General features: G+C 35.8%; 1 protein-coding gene across 4 annotated transcripts in view; it reads left to right on the forward strand.

Moving 5' to 3' along the window:
• PHACTR3 (phosphatase and actin regulator 3) overlaps positions 1-19,629 on the forward strand; it is a 319,965-nt gene that overhangs the window by 94,177 nt on the left and 206,159 nt on the right. Inside the window, exon 1 of one of the 4 annotated variants that reach the window (XM_074210375.1) lies at positions 316-1,166. The exons of the other annotated variants lie outside the window; for them this stretch is intronic. Coding sequence (XP_074066476.1) covers positions 1,160-1,166 — 7 coding nt within the window. The 5' untranslated portion in view covers positions 316-1,159. Of the gene's footprint in view, positions 1-315; positions 1,167-19,629 lie in introns of those variants that run through there. 4 annotated transcript variants of the gene reach the window in all.

Below are 19,629 nucleotides of genomic sequence, written 5' to 3' on the forward strand. Positions count from 1 at the left end.
TCTATCTCTGCCTCTGTACCCATCTCTCTGTCTCTGTCTCTCTCTGTCTCTCTCTCTCTCTCTCTCTCTCTCTCTCTCTCTCTCTCTCCCTCTCCCTCCCTCCCTCCCTCCCTCCCTCTCCAGTTAAATAGGTGAATATAGATATCTATTTATGTAAATATATGTATATGCACGATAATATATATAATGAAATATATAGCAACAAAGCAGCATTGCTTCTTGAGAAAACAGCTCTAAGTGCACTCTAATCTATGCTAACAGGATTAACATAAAGGTATTAGAAGGAATAAAGTCTTTTGTTTGAAAGGATATGAACAATTGGCAGGGTACTTGGGCAGCTGGTAAAGTTAGACTGCTGAAGAGGTCCATTAATGTGGATTAATCCCCAATAAATGTTCAAGAATTTAAATAACTGACCCTCGGGACTGTTTGAGAGAAGCTGAGCCCCCTCATGCTCCCAGATTTGTTTCTGGGTCTTAATTTTCTTGTTTATCTGTTTGGTGGGGGGGGCACAATCTGGTGGCATGCCCCTGGTGGGCACCTCCTCTTTTCCCTAAAAGATAAGACTGAGCTAAAACCGGTGCAGAACAGTTTCCTAATCGTGTTTCCTACAGGACAAATGCAGAAATGATCCTTAGCATGCTTAACAAACAAGAGCACCATATCCCTAAAGCCCACAACGCCTGGGAAATGAGGACTTTTCCCGCGATATTGATTGCAGGAGCCCTAGCTGTACTGCTGTTGCTACAGGGTTTTGTTTCCGGAGCTTCTCTAGAATGCTGTAGCAGCTGCTTTTGAGAAATGGTGCACTGCCAAATCCTATTCTACCCCCACCCCCCTAGCTCTCCTTCCCACCCCATGAAACCCTTAAAAATTGTTGAAAGGATGGATGGGGAAATCTTTCTTTACTCTGTGGAATTTCCATAGACTACGAGAAAGAGATCAAATTTAATACTTTAGAAAACAGAATCCTGGGGGTCCCAGGCTCTTGGCAACTGTAATTTACTCTGGAATCATTTTAAACGGTGGGCTGCCGCAGTTTGCTGACAGTGCTGTAAAACAAATTGCCCTGGGAGAAAGGAGCCATGAGTTCGGCGAGGAGGCGCGGTAGCAGCTATGGAGGGTTTGACAGAGGAACCTTTACGAGCTCAGATCCAGTATGTCTAGTGAGTTCTCTTTATCTGGCGAGCTGATTACCCAGGTCCTTGACTGCTCTCAAGCCCCCTCCCACCTCACAGTGTCTATTTTTAAAAATGCTTGTAGATAATAATGGTTTTCAGTTTCTTTTACAAAAGGCAGGCAGAGTTGCCTCATGACAATAGGAATCTATTTGCAGACTCTTTATGTGTGTTTTTGTGCATTTTGGTGGGGGGGGGGGGGAGATGAAACGGGTCCTGAAAGCTGCGTGGGCTTTTGACAATTGCATACTGTAGGGAAGCCTTGGGATTAGGAGTCATCCAGGTGTCTGTCAGTAAGGACACAGCTTTTTGTTGAAGATGAGGACTGTCTTTCATCCTTTATTTGTAAGGTAAGTTGTGCTGGTGGGATGGAAGCTTAGAGGTATGACTTGGGAGAAGAGGCTGATGGCTTTTCTAATGTCACTTAAAAGGGTGAAAGGAAAGACGTTTCAAGTGATAACAATAGAATGATTGAGAGAGTCTAATCATTTTTCCATGAATCAAACTACTGTAGTCGGCGTGTTCGGGAAAAGCAGAAGTCCTTTGAGGTGAGTGACAGGAGTCACAGAATCGGCAGGGTTATCAGTGAGCTCTGATATCATTATCAGGCTTAGTATCATAGTATCATCAAACCATCTATAGGTGTCTGAGGCACAGCATGCCTTGGCAGCTTTGTTTCTCCCGCCAGAGCTCTGGGTAGCAACCGCGAACCTCTTTTGTTTAATGTGAAGGCTGTTTTCTCATCTTGCTTCTAGGCTGTGGGTATAATTTCTGCTTGGATGCCTTTTGATCCCAATGCTCATAAAACCATTTTGAGGAAATAACTACATGATTATTGGCATGTATTGTGACTCCTCATTTATTTATTCTTAGCACAGTGTTTAGTAGAAATTAAGAGGTAAAAGAGGTTTTTGACACACAAGATTTCTATCTCAGAATGTCATCAGGAAGAAATATTTCATTGGCAATAATCAATGCCCTTATCATCTTTCCATCAAGAAATCTAACCTTTGAGAGTTAGCACTTCAAAGCTGACATTTTTCTTTTGTGTATTTATATTGGTTGTCATTTCAGGGATTAAGGCCAGAAATAGGGTTTGAAAAGGATGTAGGAACCTGTGCATTTCTGATATGAACTTATAAGAAACCAAAGTTATTGTCAGGCTTTGTGTTGGAGAGTTTATTGGGCTGCAAGTTTCTTGCCTGGATGATGGATTGGAAAATTCATCATGGTAGGAATCATAGGGTCTTTGATTTGGGTTGACAATTTTGATCTGCACCTTACATTCCAAGACAGGAACATTTGAATGTGGCAATCATTTTGTTGTCTAAAGAGTGTGTATCACACATTTTTGGAGAAATGTATTAGTGAATTATATACAATTATATTATGTACAGTATTATACACAATAATGGCAATGACTTGAAAATCTAAAAATAACATACTAGAAAGACATGATTGAATTTTATTCAAATCTAGTCAAGGGCATATTGTTTGCACGATACCATCACAAAGGTTTATCTCTGAATTACAGTTTCAATAATCACATTGGTCAGAATTTTTATCCAAAGAAAGCATGCCTATAAGTACAAAGAGAATGTTTATGAAAATATGTATTTTTTATTTTGCAAATTAAACATGAAATCTAGTTTTTCTTTATCATGAATTGTTCACCTCTAGTTATGTATATAGAAGCACATGAAGTGTAAAATAGCTTATATTGCAATTTAAAATTTGTGTCTGTTTATGTGGACTGAACCATGTATAATTTTCTATTTTAGCCTGATGGTTTCAAAGACTGAATGATAATCGATAAAATGAATCCATACTACTTGAGATTTATTAAATTGTCCAAACTCACTATCGCAACAGTGCAATGATTTTGTCAGAATTGTTATTGTTCATATCATGAATTTTTACCATAGTTGGAAAAAAAAACAATCTCAGCAACAACTGGTTTTCCATCAGCCCCCCCCCCCCAAAGTCACCTGCACTATGGAGTTATAAATAGTCTATTCTGGTGGTATGGGGATAGGAGTAGGACGTGATACATGTGTAGAGAGTTTTACTTCCTGCTCAGGGACTCCTGGTGCTATTATTCACCAGTATCTATTTCAGTTACCAGCAGAGAGGGGATCTGTGAGAGCCCCTGGTTCTGATCCATGGGATGCCATTTCTGGCTTCTTTTCCTTCTTAGATCTTGATAGACTTTGACATGCTACAGCTGGGTCCAATTTATTTACAGGGGTGACCTCATTTCATCTTTAATCTCTGTGTTGTTCAGCAGAAATAGTCTTGGGTGATGGTAATTACTTCATTATTATTCAGTGAAACAGTATTATCAATTAATAAAAAACACATACAATAGAAGTTTAGCAACTTCCTTTCATTTTGTTTCTACTGATCACATTAGCTAATTATCATGGATAAAATCTAGAGAGTTAGATTCCGCTTGGAATTAGTAACAGTGTTATCTATACAGCTTTTGCAGAGGTCTGAGAACACAGACTTGATTTACTCCAAAAACAAGTAGGGGAAATGATGTTTATCCACTTAAAAATCAATGACAAAGCAAATGATTTTTGAACATTGCTTAGAAACAATTCAATTTAATTAATTGTTAACTGTAGCAAGCTCTGTGTCCAGCACCTCAGGAAACACAAAGATAAGGACAAAATAGCTACAGCCCTCAAAAAGTTCATTTTCTACAGTGGGGAAGATTATGTGTATAAATTAAATAGAACATAGAATCAAAGTAATTTCTATAGGAAGGGCATTAGCAACTGGGAGGATGAGGGTAGACTTCCTTGAGGTTTGAAGGAAACTGAGGGTGCTAAATGCCAAAGATGAGAAGGGAAGATTGTGCCAAGCAGGGGAATGGGAGCAGAAAAGTCTATGCAAAAACATTGGGAAGGAATGAAATCTTCTGAAAATGGAGCAACCAGCAAGTCAGGTCAGCTGAAATGCAATGTAAAAGAAGGTAATGTACAATTAAGCCTGGAAGTGTAGGTTAGGTTCAGACTATCTAGGGTTTTAAAACAACTAACTATGACATTTCTGTTTTTATCTTTGACTGAAGGCAAATGGGACTCACTTGAGCTTCTTGCATGAGGGAGTGACATGATCAAACTTTTTCTTTAGGAATATCAATTTGGCAGCTGGGTAGAGATTTAGAGTCACAAAAGGAATTTTCCTGAAGCATAGGTCTGACTACATCATCCCTTTACTAAAAACAAAAACAAAAACAAAACACTCATGTGACTTCCTATTGCTACCAGAACTGAATACAAAATGTTCTGTTTGATATCAGAGTCCCTCATAACCTAGCTACCCTCTCTACTTCTATTTCTGCTTTACATCCCCAGTGTAATCCTAGGTCCAATGACACTGTTCTGCTGAATGTTCCACAAATAAAATATTTCAGCTCTTGATTCTGTGCATTTTTTGGTTGTTGTTGTTGTCATACTGGAGTTCTTTCCCTCCACTTTTCAGCCTATTGACCTCCCTGGCTTAGGTCCCAAATAAAACTCATTCTTTTCCGCTTCTACTCCTTTTAATATGAGTACCTTCCCACTTTTAATTATTTTCTATTTATCCTGTATATAGCTTGCTTTCTGTATATTTGTTTCCATGTTATCTCCTTCATTAGATGATAGGTCTGATATTTGTCCTTCATTATTGAAGAAAACCATGACATCAGGGAAATCATTCCATGACAATCATATGAATTTGATTTGAGTGGGGGGTGCTGTGCTAAGTCACCTGGATTTGAATTTCACCTCTGCCACTTACTAGTTGCTTGACTTTGAGCAAGTCACTTAACCTCTTTGGGCCCTAGTTTCTTCATGAATAAGATGAAGTGGACAAGATCATCTTCAAGGTCCCTTCCAACTCTCTCTCTATATTAGCCTGTAAGATGGTTTTGTACAATGTTGAAATTTGTCCTTACTGATCTATAAGAATGAAGAGAGGCAAAATTAGTCGAAGTTATTTATTACTAGTTTTATAGTTTTTTAAAAATACTTTATTTATATAGATATAAATACTCCTATATATGTTTTATAAAATAGATACTAAAGTTGCGAGAGGAAATGGTAGGAACCTTTCAAACATAATAGGAAAGGGCTTGAAATGAGGTACCCAGCACACAGTTACTGCTGTCCTTGTGAGTGACACCATCACAACTGCTCAACTTTTTGTTGGAACTTGTAACTAAACCTCAGGCAATTTACTGTATAGCATAGTACACAAGACTTTCTCCTTGTAACAGCCATACCCACAGCAGTACATTGATGCATGAATATATGTGTGTTCATGTGTGTGTGTGTGTGTAATTTTCACTCCATGGTCATACTCTTCTTCTGCAATGAGATCTCATTTGGCACTATTTCCCTTCTTCCCAGAACCCAGAGCTCTGACATTATTGTCAAATTGCAAGTCTAAGTGACAGCCCTGAGAAATAAGCTTTTCCTGCATTTTAAAAAATTCACATAAGCAGCTTCATATAAGAAGCTTGTACTTGCAGGACTGTTGGCAATAGTGGTTACCCTTTTACTCCATGGATCAACTATCCCATGGAATTTATTCTATGGATTTATGTCCACATAAGATTTAGATTTAAGGAGAGCAGTGAGCTCAGAAGATATGATAGGAATGTTGGAGGCTAGCTTGTTCAGTTCATGAGGAGATAGGGATTTCTGTAGATCCATTGCAAAGATGTAAAAAATACTCAGGATGTAAAATAAGTACTGAAGTTGCTTCTTATACAAATGAAATTATTTGAGCTTACTGGATGGATGAAGGACAACATACAAATTTAGGCAAGTATTAACAAGAAAATTTGAATAGCAATAACTGTAAGTTTCCCAATATAAGGCTCTCTGGGTTTAGATCGTCCTAACTCAAGAACTGGAAGAGATTTCATTTTACAAGTGTGGAAATTGAGGCCCAAAGGAGGTTAAGTGATTACCTAGATCACATAAGCAGTAAGCATGAGAGGCAAGATTAAACTCATATCTTCTGACACCATAAATGATTACCTTTCCATAGATATTTTTATCACTGGATTTCACTGAGGTATAATCTTAAATATTTAAAGACTGAAAGGTTTCTTTATTGGGCATTCCCAATGCCAGTGAAATTACATCTGAATATAAACACATATGTGTATTTATATTTGTGCACATATAAATGTACATGTGTGCATCATCTGTCACTTTATCCATCACCTATCTATAAGTTTAAAGAAATTAAAACTACACTAAGAATTTTGAAAAACCATGTATGTATATACATACATTATTCATATTGTGCTTACCTTTAACCAAAATTGCAGATGCCTTTTATATGAACCACAGTCTAGTTATTCCTCATCTATCCTGGAACTTTTAAGTTCATATTTTGTAACCAAGGGTATGGCTCTATTACATTTATACTTATTAAATTTTACTTTGCCTAATTAGAACAGGAAATTCTCAGGAATAGCCTTATCATCTCTTCTTTCCTGTTGTGTATTGTACATAAAGGTGACAATTAACAGTACTTCTGTTATCAAAAACAATAAATTCTGTTTACTAAAACTAATAGTACTCTTATACTTAATGCTCCTAAGGATGGGGAAAATGTCATTGTGGAAAATGAAAACTAGACATATTCCAGAATGCATGATAACACCATATTGTGGGGAAAAAATGTTGGAATTAGGAGATACCTGACTGCAAAACACATATTAGTTATGTGATCATAGGCAAAATCACTTATCCCCTTGGATCTTAGTTACTTCTGTAATAAGGTGAAAATAGGGCAGCTAGGTGATGTAATGGATAGCGCGCCTGACTGAAACCGGAAGATCTACATTCAGATTTGGCCTCAAATATTTACCAATTGTGTGATCCTGGGCAAGTCACCTTATTTGCTTCAGTATATTCATCTGTAAAATGAGCTGGAGAAAGAAATGACAAACGACTACAGAATATTTGCTAAAAAATAAAAACCCTTGGACTTCGGGCCAAGATGGTGGAGAGAAGACAGGCACAGTTCTAAAGTCTCATGATCTTTCCTCATCTATCATACGAAACAAACCTCTTAAAAGAAATCTGACCCACAAAACCCAGAAAGAAAAGCCAGGAGAAAGAACATCTACCTCAGGATTTGTCTCCCCCAGCAGCACTGGATGAATTCAAATGGGTGAGTCTGGGCTCAGAGGGAGAATCAACCCCAAATCAACCAGATTAACAGCTGAATTGGAGCCAGGAGTCTGAGGGCCAGAGCCAGACCTGCTGGATCAGCGGTGGGATTAGACTGCTCGGACTTGAGTCAATTAGGAAGCAGAGGCACTGGTGTTGGTGCTATCCCTTGGGAGATTGCAGACAGGACTGGGGCGAGAGTTCCGGTGCAAGTGAGCTGCAGACACCATCCCTGGGCTCCTCTGGACTGAGGAACTCAGAGTCCATGCCACCATTGCAGCTCAGATCTCTTCTGGAACAAACAATTGCAGACTAATTCTGCCTCAGGCCCGGGTGTGTGAGCAGAAGAAAAAACCCAGGTGATGAATGACCTCAGGCCAGGGTAAAGAGCACCATTGATTGAAGGCAAAAGAATTCAATAGCTCCAACTCCTCCCTTCAAGCAAAGGGAGAAGGCCTCATTCAAGGTCATAGACACTTAAGAGAAAGCAACCAACACCTCCTACTGGCCAGCCAGGGAAATTGCACTTAGTGAGTAAAGCCTCTAGTGATCCCAAGGCCCTGTGAACCAGCCCCTCCCCAACTCAAGGTCTTATCAAAATGAAGAAAGGTCAGAGGAAAGGTAGATCCATAGAAAAATTCTTGGAAGGGAAAGACCCTAACTCAGAAAGACCTAGAACCTCTGAGGAGAATATGATCTGGTCTTCAGCACAGAAAGACTTCCTTGAAGAAATAAGGAAGGAGCTCAAAAATCAACTGGAAAATTTGGGAGAGACAATTACTACCTTGCAACAAGAAAACAAATCCTTAGAAATTACAATTGGACAAATGCAAAATGAGAATAAATCTCTCAGATCATCAATCAGACAATTACAAAATGAGAATAAATCTCTCACATCACCAATCGGACAAATACAAAATGAGAATAATTCTCTCAGATCCTCAATTGGGCAAATGCAAAAAGAAAATAATTTTCTCAAAACCTCAATTGGTCAAATGGAAAGCTCTTTCAAAAGTAGAATTGACCAACTGGAAAAGGAGTTGCAAAAGGTTAATGAAGAAAACTCCCCCCCCCAAAAAAAATGGAGTCTACAGAAACTAATGACTCCATGAGACAGCAAGAGCCAGTTAAACAAAATCGAAAAATCGAAAAAATAGAAGAAAATGTAAAATACCTCATCAACAAAACCACTGACCTCGAGAATAGATCGAGGAGGGGCAACCTGAGAATTATAGGACTTTCTGAAAACATTGAAGAGAAAAAAAGCCTGGACTTAATATTACAGGATCTAGTGATGGAAAACTGCCCTGATATCATGGAATTGGAGGGCAAAGTAGTTATTGAAAGAATACATTGATCCCCTCCAGAAAAAGATCCTAAAATGAAAACACCAAGGAATTTATGTGGCCAAACTCAGAACTATAAGATAAAAGAGAAAATCCTGCAAGCAGCCAGAAAGAAACAATTTAAATATCAAGGAGCCACAGTAAAGATCATGCAGGACCTGGCTGCATCAACATTAAGGGATCAAATCTACTTTCCCACAAAGCCAAGCCTTCTCTTCCAGGGAAAAAAAGATGGATATTTAAGGAAATGGAAAAATTGCAAAAATTCCTGATGAAAAGACCAGAGCTAAATAGAAAATATGGGCATCAAACAGGAGGTTCAATAGACACATGAAAAGGTAAAAAAATGGGGTGGTAAAAGGAAAAAAAAACTGCTATCCAGTAAGTTGAAACTGGCTATATCCCAGCATGAGGAAAAATATTCTCATAAATCTTGAGAACTGTAACTCTAACAGAGAGAATATACCTAGCCAGAAATGATGGACATTCACGATCTATCCATAAGACTGCTATCTAAACAGATATAACTGGCTTTAATACCACTTGGGAGACTCTAATAACTCTCAAGAATTTTAACTCTATTAGAATATACTGAACTAGAAGTGACAGACACTCAGAATTTTCTATGACTCAGATAGAATGATCTAAAAAATACTATTTCCTTTAAAAGGGGCACAGGAAAGAGGTGGGAGGAGGGAGGGGATCGAATGTAGTAAATCTTATTACACTAAGGGGTACAAAAATCCTATGGTAATAGAGGGGAAGAAGGGAACAGATGAGAAATACCTGAATATTCTTCTCATCAGACTTTGCTTAAAGTCAACCTACACACACTCAGTTAACTTATAAAACACCTAACCTTTCGGGTATTAAAATTGGAAAAGGGGAGGGGAGATGGAGAAAGGGAAGGGGAGTGGGGGGAAATGGGAAATAACAAAAGGAAGGGAAGGGAAAAAGGAAAAAGGGAAAAGGGAAAGAAAGGGGAGGGGGTGATATAGGAGGGCAAACACACTGAAGGGGGTGGTATTCAGAAACAAAATACTGGGGAATATGGATAAAGGGGGGAGGGGAAAAATACAAACTGAGGGAAGATAGCACAGAAGGCAATAATGAAATTAGTAATCATAACTTTGAATGTGAATGGGATGAACTCTACCTTAAAACATAAGCAAATAGCAGAGTGGATTAAAAACCAGAATCATACAATATGCTGCTTACAAGAAACTCATTTGAAGCAGAGAGATACATATAGAGTAACGGTAAAAGGTTGGAGCAAAATATATTTTGCTTCAGCTGAAGTAAAAAAAAAGCAGGGGTAGCAATCCTTAGTTCAAACAAAGTAGCACCAAAAATAGATAGCGTTAAAAGAGATAAGGAAGGAAACTTTATCTTCCTAAAAGGTAAAATAGACAATAAAGTCATTTCAATACTGAATATATATGCACCCAGTGGGACAGCAGCCAAATTCTTAGAGGAGAAGCTGAAAAGAACTACAGGAAGACATAGACAGCAAAACTCTACTAGTGGGAGAACTCAACATCCCACTCTCAGATCTAGATAAATCGAATCATGAAATAAACAAGAAAGAAGTTAAGGAGGTAAATAGATTGTTTGAAAAAGTGGAAATTGTAGACTTATGGAGGAAACTGAATGGGGATAGGAAAAAATATGCCTTTTTCTCTGCAGTACATGGAACTTATACAAAAATTGACCATGTACTAGGACATAGAAACCTAATGATCAACTGCAGAAAGGCAGAAATAGTGAATCCATCTTTCTCAGATCACAATGCAATAAACGTCATCTGCGATATTTGGCCAAGGAGATATAGACCCAGAACAAATTGGAAACTGAATAGTCTCATTTTAAAAAAAATGAGTGGACCAAAAAACAAATTCTAAAAAGAATTAACCATTTTATCCTAGATAATGATAATAATGAAACAACATACCAAAACCTATGGGATTCATTCAAAGTGACTCTCAGGGGATATACTAAAGCTCTAAAGGCTTACATGAATAAATTGGAGAAAGAGGAAATCAATGAACTAAACATGCAACTAAAAAACATAGAGAAACAACAAATCAAAAATGCCCAATTAAATACCAAATTATAAATTCTAAAAATTAAAGTAGAAATTAATAAAATCGAAAGCAAAAAAAAACTATTGAATTAACAAATAAAACCAAAAGTTAGTTTTATGAAAAAACCAGTAAAATTGATAAACCTCTGGTCAATTTTATTAAAAAAAAGAAGAAAACCAACTTGTTCGTATCATGAATGAAAAAGGTGAACTCACCACCAATGAGGAGGAAATTAAAGTAATAATTCAAAATTATTTTGCCCAACTCTATGCCAATAAATTTGATCATCTAAGTGAAATGGATGAATATTTACAAAAATATAAGTTGCCTAGGTTAAATGAAGAAGGGATTAAATACCTAAACAACCCTATCTCAGAAAAAGAAATTCAACAAGCCATCATTGAACTCCCTAAAAAAAAAAAAAAAAAAAACCTCCAGGGCCTGATGGATTCACAAGTGAATTCTACCAAACATTTAAGGAACAGTTGGTCCTAATTCTATATAAACTCTTTGGAAAAATAGGGAAAGATGGAACTCTGGATAACTCTTTCTATGAAACCAGTAGGGTGCTGTTACCTAAACCAGGAAAAGTTAAAACAGAGAAAGAAAATTATAGACCTATTTCCCTGATGAATATAGATGCAAAAATCTTAAATAAAATCTTAGCAAAATGATTACAACAAGTTATCACTAGGATAATACATTATGACCAAGTAGTATTTATTCCAGGAATGCAGGGTTGGTTCAATATTAGGAAAACTGTTAGTATACTCAATTATATCAACAATAAACCTATCAGAAATCATATGATCATATCAATAGATGCTGAAAAGCTTTTGACAAAATAAAGTATCCATTCCTACTAAAAACACTAGAGAGTGTAGGAATAAATGGAATGTTCCTTAAAATAATTAGCAGTATCTATCTGAAACCATCAACAAGCATTATATTCAATGGGGAGAGGCTAGAGGCATTCCCAATAAGATCTGGGGTGAAACAAGGGTGCCCATTATCACCACTACTATTCAATATTGTATTAGAAATGTTAGCTTCAGTAATTAGAGAAGAAAAAGAAATTGAAGGAATTAGAATTGGGAAGGAAGAGACAAAACTCTCACTCTTTGCAGATGACATGATGGTCTACCTAGAGAATCCGAAGAAATCATCCAAAAAACTACTGGAAACAATTAGCATTTTTAGCAAAATTGCAGGTTATAAAATAAACCTTCATAAATCCTCAACTTCTCTATATGTTTCTAGCAAGATGTAGTAGAAAAAGTTAGAAAGAGAAATCCCATTCAAAGTAAACTCAGACAATATAAAATATTTGGGAGTCTATTTGCCAAGACAGACTCAGAATTTTTTGAAAACAATTATAAAACACTTCTCACACAAATTAAATCAGATTTAAATAACTGGGCAAATATCAACTGCTCATGGATAGGTAGAGCTAATATAATGAAAATGACAATTCTACCAAAACTAAACTATCTGTTTAGTGCCCTACCAATCAAAATTACAAAAAATTACTTTAACGAGTTAGAAAAAAATGTAAGTAAATTCATATGGAGAAATAAAAAGTCAAGAATTGCCAGGAGCTTAATAAAAAAAAGTGCAAAAGAAAGTGCCTTAGCCCTACCTGATCTAAAATTATATTGTAAAGCATCAGGCATCAAAATTGTTTGGTATTATGGTGTTATGGACCAGTGGAATAGACTAGGTGTAAAAGCAGGATATGATTATAGTAATCTGCTGTTTGATAAACCCAAAATGTCCAGCCATTGGGATAAAAACTCCCCCTTTGATAAAAACTGCTGGGATAATTGGAAGTTAGTATGGAAGAAACTTAGATTAGACCAACACCTAACACCCTTTACCAAGATAAGCTCCAAATAGTAATAGGACTTAGACATAAAAAACAATACTATAAGCAAATTAGAAGATCAAGGACTAGTTTACCTGTCAGATCTATGGAAAAGCGAGCAGTTCATGACTAAGAAAGAGTTGGAGAACATCACCAAAAACCAACTAGATGGTTTCGATTACATTAAATTAAAAAGCTTTTGCACAGATAAAACCACTGTAACCAAGATCAAAAGAAATGTAGTAAATTGGGAAACAATATTTGCAACTAATGATTCTGACAAAGGACTCATTTCTAAAATATACAGAGAACTGAGTCATATTTTTAAAACAAAAAGCCATTTCCCAATTGACAAATGGTCAAAGGATATGCAAAGAAAATTTACAGATGAGGAGATCAAAGCAATCCATAGCCATATGAAAAAATGCTCTAAATCATTAATTATTAGAGAAATGCAAATTAAAGCTTCTCTGAGGTACCACCTCACACCTCTCAGATTGGCCAATATGACCAGAAAGGATAATGATAATTGTTTGAAGGGTTGTAGGAAATCTGGGACACTATTGCACTGTTGGTGGAGCTGTGAACTCATCCAACACTTCTGGAGAGCTATTTGGAACTACGCCCAAAGGGCAATAAAAATATGCATACCCTTTGACCCAGCAATACCACTACTGGGTCTGTACCCTGAAGAGATGATAAAAAAAGGGTAAAAATATCACTTGTATAGAAATATTTATAGCAGCCCTGTTTGTGGTGGCAAAGAATTGGAAATCAAGTAAATGTCCTTCAATTGTGGAATGGCTTAGCAAATTGTGGTATATGTATGTCATGAAACACTATTGTTCTATTAGAAACCAGGAAGGAAGGGATTTCAGGGAAGCCTGGAGGGATTTGCATGAACTGATGCTGAGTGAGATGAGCAGAACCAGAAAAACACTGTATACCCTAACAGCTACATGGAAGTGATGATCAACCTTGAAGGGCTTGCTCATTCCATCAGTACAATAGTCTGGAACAATTTTGGGCTGTCTGCAAAGGAGAGTGCCATCTGTATCCAGATAAGGAGCTGTGGAGTTTGAACAAAGTTCAAGGACTATTCCCTTTAATTTAAAAAAACAAGGTATCTTATTGTATGTTCTTGTTACCTGTTAGACTTCATGTATCTTCTTTAAGGATATGATTTCTCTCTCATCACACCCAATTTGGATTAATGTACAACAAGGAAACAAAGTAAAGACTGACAAATTACTTTCCGTGGCGGGGTGGGGGGGAAGTAAGATTGGGGGAAAATTGTAAAACTCAAATAATATCTTTAATAAAAATAAATTTAAAAAATTAAAAAAATAAAACCCTTAATTGGTTCATAAAAAGTTGGGCATGATTGAAACAACTGAACAACAACAACAGGGTGGTTAAATATAATATTATTGTGTGTAAAACTCTTTTTACATCTCTGTACATATGAATTACTATTTCTTTGTTTTTCAAAGTTTGTAAGGAAGAATCATCATGGTAGAAAAAGAATCACAGAAATAGGCCTGATTTACAGCTTTGGGTTTGCCAGTTATTCATTATTTTACTCATATGTAGTTGATTATTGAATGTTGATTCTTTTAAACCATCTCAAAATGGAAGAATTAAATAAAAATGTAAGCATCTCTCATTCAATGTACACCACAGTAAAATAAAAATATAGGCACCAGGCAGGGTGATGGAGGTGTTTGCATAAGAGTCCAATTATCTTTGTCACTTTTAGGAATGGAAATTGTCATTGTTTGGGGGATGATTCCAGTTTTTCCAATACAAATTCCAGAGATAACATGGGCAGAAGGTTTGTAAAGCTGAAAATGTTATGTAAATACAAACTATTAGATGTAAGATGTTTATTTAGATAAGTGTTTAAAGAAAAATATTTCAAGTGAGAGTATTACACTGTGCACTTGCAAGCAAGAGTTCTTGTCATTAGAGATATTTAAAACTGGCTGAGAATAGGTATGAAACAACATACAGTTGTCTAATACAGTGTTTAAAGAAGAATAGGCAGGATGGTTGTATAGCTTTTCTGAAAACTAATTTCTGTTTCTTGATGATGTTCAGATCTTAGATCTTTGAAGAATACAATTTTTTCCGGCAGATATTTGCATTTTGTGTAGGCAGAGGTGGTGGTTGGATTCACTTTGCAGTCATTCTCACTCTCCATATATAATGTGGAGAGAAAGAGGGAGAGACTAAATATATATATATATATATATATATATATATATATATATATATACACACACAAACGTACATTCACATATATATACATGCAGACATATATACACATATATATGCACAAATATACATTCATACATATAGACATACATATAGACATGCATACACATATAAATACAAACACACTCTGCAATCATTTTTGCTCTGTCAAACATGCATATATACAAATACACATATGCATCATTTCAATGGTATTTTAAAATGTAGGTCTTATAGTGTGCATGCTTATAGCTATGGTGAGAGTTTTCCTAAGCATTGACCCATGTGGAGGGTTCCAGGACTTGTGTGATGGCTGTTACCTGCTGAGAATCTCTGTATGTGCAACTAAATAGTAATTGTATGTGCAACTAAATAATAATTGATAGTGTCCTAAAGTGTCCTAAAGATTATGTAAACTCCTCTCCAGGCTAGGCATAATTATGAAAGGTTAGTTATGGAGACTGAATGCTACCATGACCAAAACAAAGGTTTTTCAAAACCTGAATTGGATACTTAGAAGGATTTATAGCTATCATTTATGCACACATGATAGATATAGAACTCCTCCTTTATAAGAGAAAATTTAAAAGAGTTTTCTACTGTCATTGGAATGTAGCTTGAATCATTCAAGAATATTTCAAAATAGGTAGTTTTGTGGAATTCATAAATTTGTAAATGGATGAATGTTGAAAAAGCACCATTGCATGTATTGAAAAAATAAAATGAATTTCAATAAAAAATAAGTAGTTCCCTAGTCCCTTCACTAAGTGAGGAATATCTTTTATTCCTTCTCCTTCTCCTTTTCTTTCTTTCAGTTTAATTCTTGTCTTCCTTTATGTCTTGTTTTCTTCTTTTTCCATTCAATCCCACTTCTTTTCCAAGGTTCACATGCCTGTACAAACTTTATACTTATTCTATGATAGAGGAGTCCCATTTCCTTTACTGGGCCATAGAGAACTTAACTATGGTGACCTGCTACTTAATAGAAGGTTATATAATTTTGACTTGAACCTGCAATCCTACCCCTTTAGGAAATTATGGTATAAAGGACAGGAATCTTCTCATTTTAGGTGTTAAGATAGTTATTTTATTTAGTGTAGGATTTCCCAACTTGGGGTGAACATACCTCCAGGGAGTTTGAAACATTTTAAAATAGTAAATATTTGTTAAATATGTCATATGTGCATATAAATGGAAAACTCCAGAATTTATTTCTCTTTTTGTTCAATATAATATGTTGGGAAGATTTCCTGAAATCTAAGAGGTACAGGAAGCAACAATAGTTGGAAACCCCTGATCTGAAATAACTTTTGATACTTTTAGGGAAGGGAAGAGAACAATTAACTATATTGGAGACACTATGATAAGTGATTTACAAATACTATCTCAATGGATCATTGCAACAAACCTGGAAGATATATGCTATTACCTTCATTTTAGAGTTGAGGGAACTAAGGCAGCAGATATTGTGATTTCCCAGGGTTCTTCAGCTAGTAAATGTATGAGGCCAAATTTATAACTCAGGTTTTTCTGCCTGCAGGTCCAATGGTCTGTATACTATACCACCTATCTACCTCCAAATAATGATAATAATAGTAACACCACTTACATAGTGTCACACTTTTTACTATATGATATATACTGTTAAACATTTTACAGTTATTATCTCAGGGTATGATTATTATTCCTGTTTTGAGGATGAAGAAACAGAGGTTTAAGTGATTTGCTTAGGACCACACAACTGGTTAAGTATCTGAGGACAGATTTGAACTCTGGTATTCCTGACTTCCGGACTGACACCCTATCCACAGCAACAACTAATTGTTTCGGTATTATTTCTGTTAATTTACTTAACAAATATGTGGACTATTTTGTGCTCATCTTCATCATTTCTTAACATTCCTGTCTTCCTCAAATTACTTTATATCTATGGACTTGCAGTACCTTTATATCATCACCCCCAGGAGAATGTAAGTTCTTAGAAGACTTTTGCTATATTTAGAAACTAAATTGTTACTTAATAAATATATGTAAAGGTATAAATGTTGGTTGAATTGAATGTGGAACACAGATGGAGAACAATGTGAGAGTGCAGGTGAGAAGCAAGGAAGGCTTGAACTAGGGGCTTGATCCGGGAAGTAATAAAGAAGGGAAGGAGTGCAAAAGTTTTGTGGAAATAGAATACATAGAACTCCTAGGAGAAGAGAGAAAGGTCCATCAAATAGAAATAGATGACTGCAACTCTTGGAAAAGATAGGGAATGAAATGACATTAACTGGATTTGGATGAAATTGCTAAAGAAAAGTGTAGAAGAGGGAAGAGATCTAGATTTCTTTGGTAGCTTGTCTTTTGAATAGGGTTTAGAATATAGTAGGTATTAACTGAATACATTTTTAATTTTTCACAAACAGGCAAGATTGATCTTCTGATGTGATTCAAAACATCATCTCAGTTACCACTGATGTGAGAGAGAGAGGGAACTCACTATTGCTGCTTTCTGTCTGGATGTTGGGTTAAAAAATCCACAGTGAAAAAAAATCAAGTTTTCAAATTCCAATATACAGAAGTGATGTTCAGTTTCATTGACCAAATATGGTGAACTTTTTATTGAATATGAAATATACCTTTACCTTATAAAAGCACAACTTTTGAGTAGAGTGGGAAGTAGTCTAATATAGGCTAGAATGAATCTGGCTAGTGAATGATTCCTCATCCTTTGCAATTCAACATAGCATTATTACTTATTGGGTTAGACTTATAATGATGGGGGAGGAGGACAAGGGAAGTGCTACCAGGTTATAGGTAGCTCAACTCTTAGGAAGTCTATATGAGATTGGTTCTGAGTTTGATGAAGCTTTACAAATAGCCTCCTGCCCAGTTGCCAAGCAATGATGTATCAGTTCCTCTCAATGAATCTTCAAATACCTGTTATGCCTAATATGAATCAAAGGTTAATGAAGACCTCTCAGATCTCCACTCTAATGCCATTCCATCTCCCTCCCCCACTGAGATTACTTTATATATTTCCTTTTTATGCCATCACATTCTATCTTGTGTTATCAATTTTTGAGTCCATCATATCCTCTTTTTTATAGATTATAAGCTCCTTGAAGTTGGGGAGTATCAATTTTCATCCTTCTAGTCCTAGAACCTAGCAAAATGCCTTGCCTCTTAGTATGCACATAATATATTGATTTTTAAAACAAGGTGAGCTCTATCCTCATGGGTTTTACAGTCTAATAAGGGAATGTTAAAAACACATACACACATACACACAGAGGTTAAATTAGGTTAAAAATATAGGCATCAGAAGCAATGCTAGATTTAGTTTGTGCATTTGGGTTTGAATCATTCCTCTACCTCTGATGATTATTTTGCATGTTAATATTATACAGGTCACTTAACTTTGCTGGACCTCAGTTTCCTCAGTTGTAAAATGAAGGCACTGGATATTAATCTCTGACTTTTTTTGCTGTTTTAAATCTCTGAATCATTTTAACTATGTTGCATAAAATGGCTCATTTTCAAGAATGACTGAGTTGCTGTGGAGGCTAAAGATTGGGGATTTGTTTTACGTGAAGCCTGACTTGTTCTTTATCAGTTGAAGCTGAAATGTTCTTCATTCTGCATTTCTGAATGAACTCCAAGATGGGTTTCTATTTTAATCTCTGGTTAAGAGGTTCTAAAGTGATGAAGGGACTGTCAAGCTGAATACAAGGAAATAACAATATCTGTCTTTGTGGGGAAAGCCTCAAATTCAAATTGATCAATATATCTAATCTCATATATATTTTTTCTAAATTGGTTATTTGAGGGGAGTATATTTTCTTATTTAGTTATTCGTTGGGAGTATATTGGTTATTTGAGGGGAGTATAATGAGGATAGGCTGATTTTATTGCTCCACAAGTTAAACCAAATATCTTAACTTTGTACTCAATGATCTAATAAAGCCAGTAAATTTTTTATTGATTCAAGGGAAATTAAGAAAAAATGGAACTTGTGTGAGGATATGCATATTAGGGGGAAATTTGGCATTGTATTCTCCCATGGGGGTGGGGAAGAATAATTGTAATCAAAATTAATTACTACTGGTTTTATCAAGTTTTTACTCCTGTGAGTTTGAAACAAATTAGGATGAATTGAAAGGGTCAGCATGGCATAATGAACAAAATGCTGGATTAAATTGTGGGACTGAATATTGTCTTTAACACTTAATATTTGTATGACATGGGCAAATCATTTGACTTTTTCTCTACCTCTGTTTCCATGACTCTAAAATAGGGATAAAAATATCAGTATAAACATCAGAATGTCACCAGCTTAAAATATTTTTGAAACTTTAAAATTTTCTGGAATGATCAGATATTATAAGGAATGAACTAAATTATTTCCCACTATAAATAGCACTATGATGAACAAGTTGAATTCCTATGATAGAGAAAGAGGGCTATTTTCTTTGACTTCAATAAAATAATTACAACATTGTATGTAAGGTAAAGGTGTGTGTTGAGTACAAGTACTTATAAACAAATAGTGACCTAACATCAAGGAATTATGAAGAGAAAAGATGGTGGGTAGGTCATACAAGGCATGGAGGTGGATTAAATTCACAAATGAATTGGGGGCAAAGTTGCATTGTTATATGGTAGACATTAGGTATAAACAGATGGATAGCCTTGGATCTACACAGACATCTGCAAAATGACTGAGAACCA

The sequence above is a fragment of the Macrotis lagotis genome, chromosome 1 (genome assembly GCF_037893015.1).
Source record: "Macrotis lagotis isolate mMagLag1 chromosome 1, bilby.v1.9.chrom.fasta, whole genome shotgun sequence".
NCBI lineage: Eukaryota > Metazoa > Chordata > Mammalia > Peramelemorphia > Peramelidae > Macrotis > Macrotis lagotis.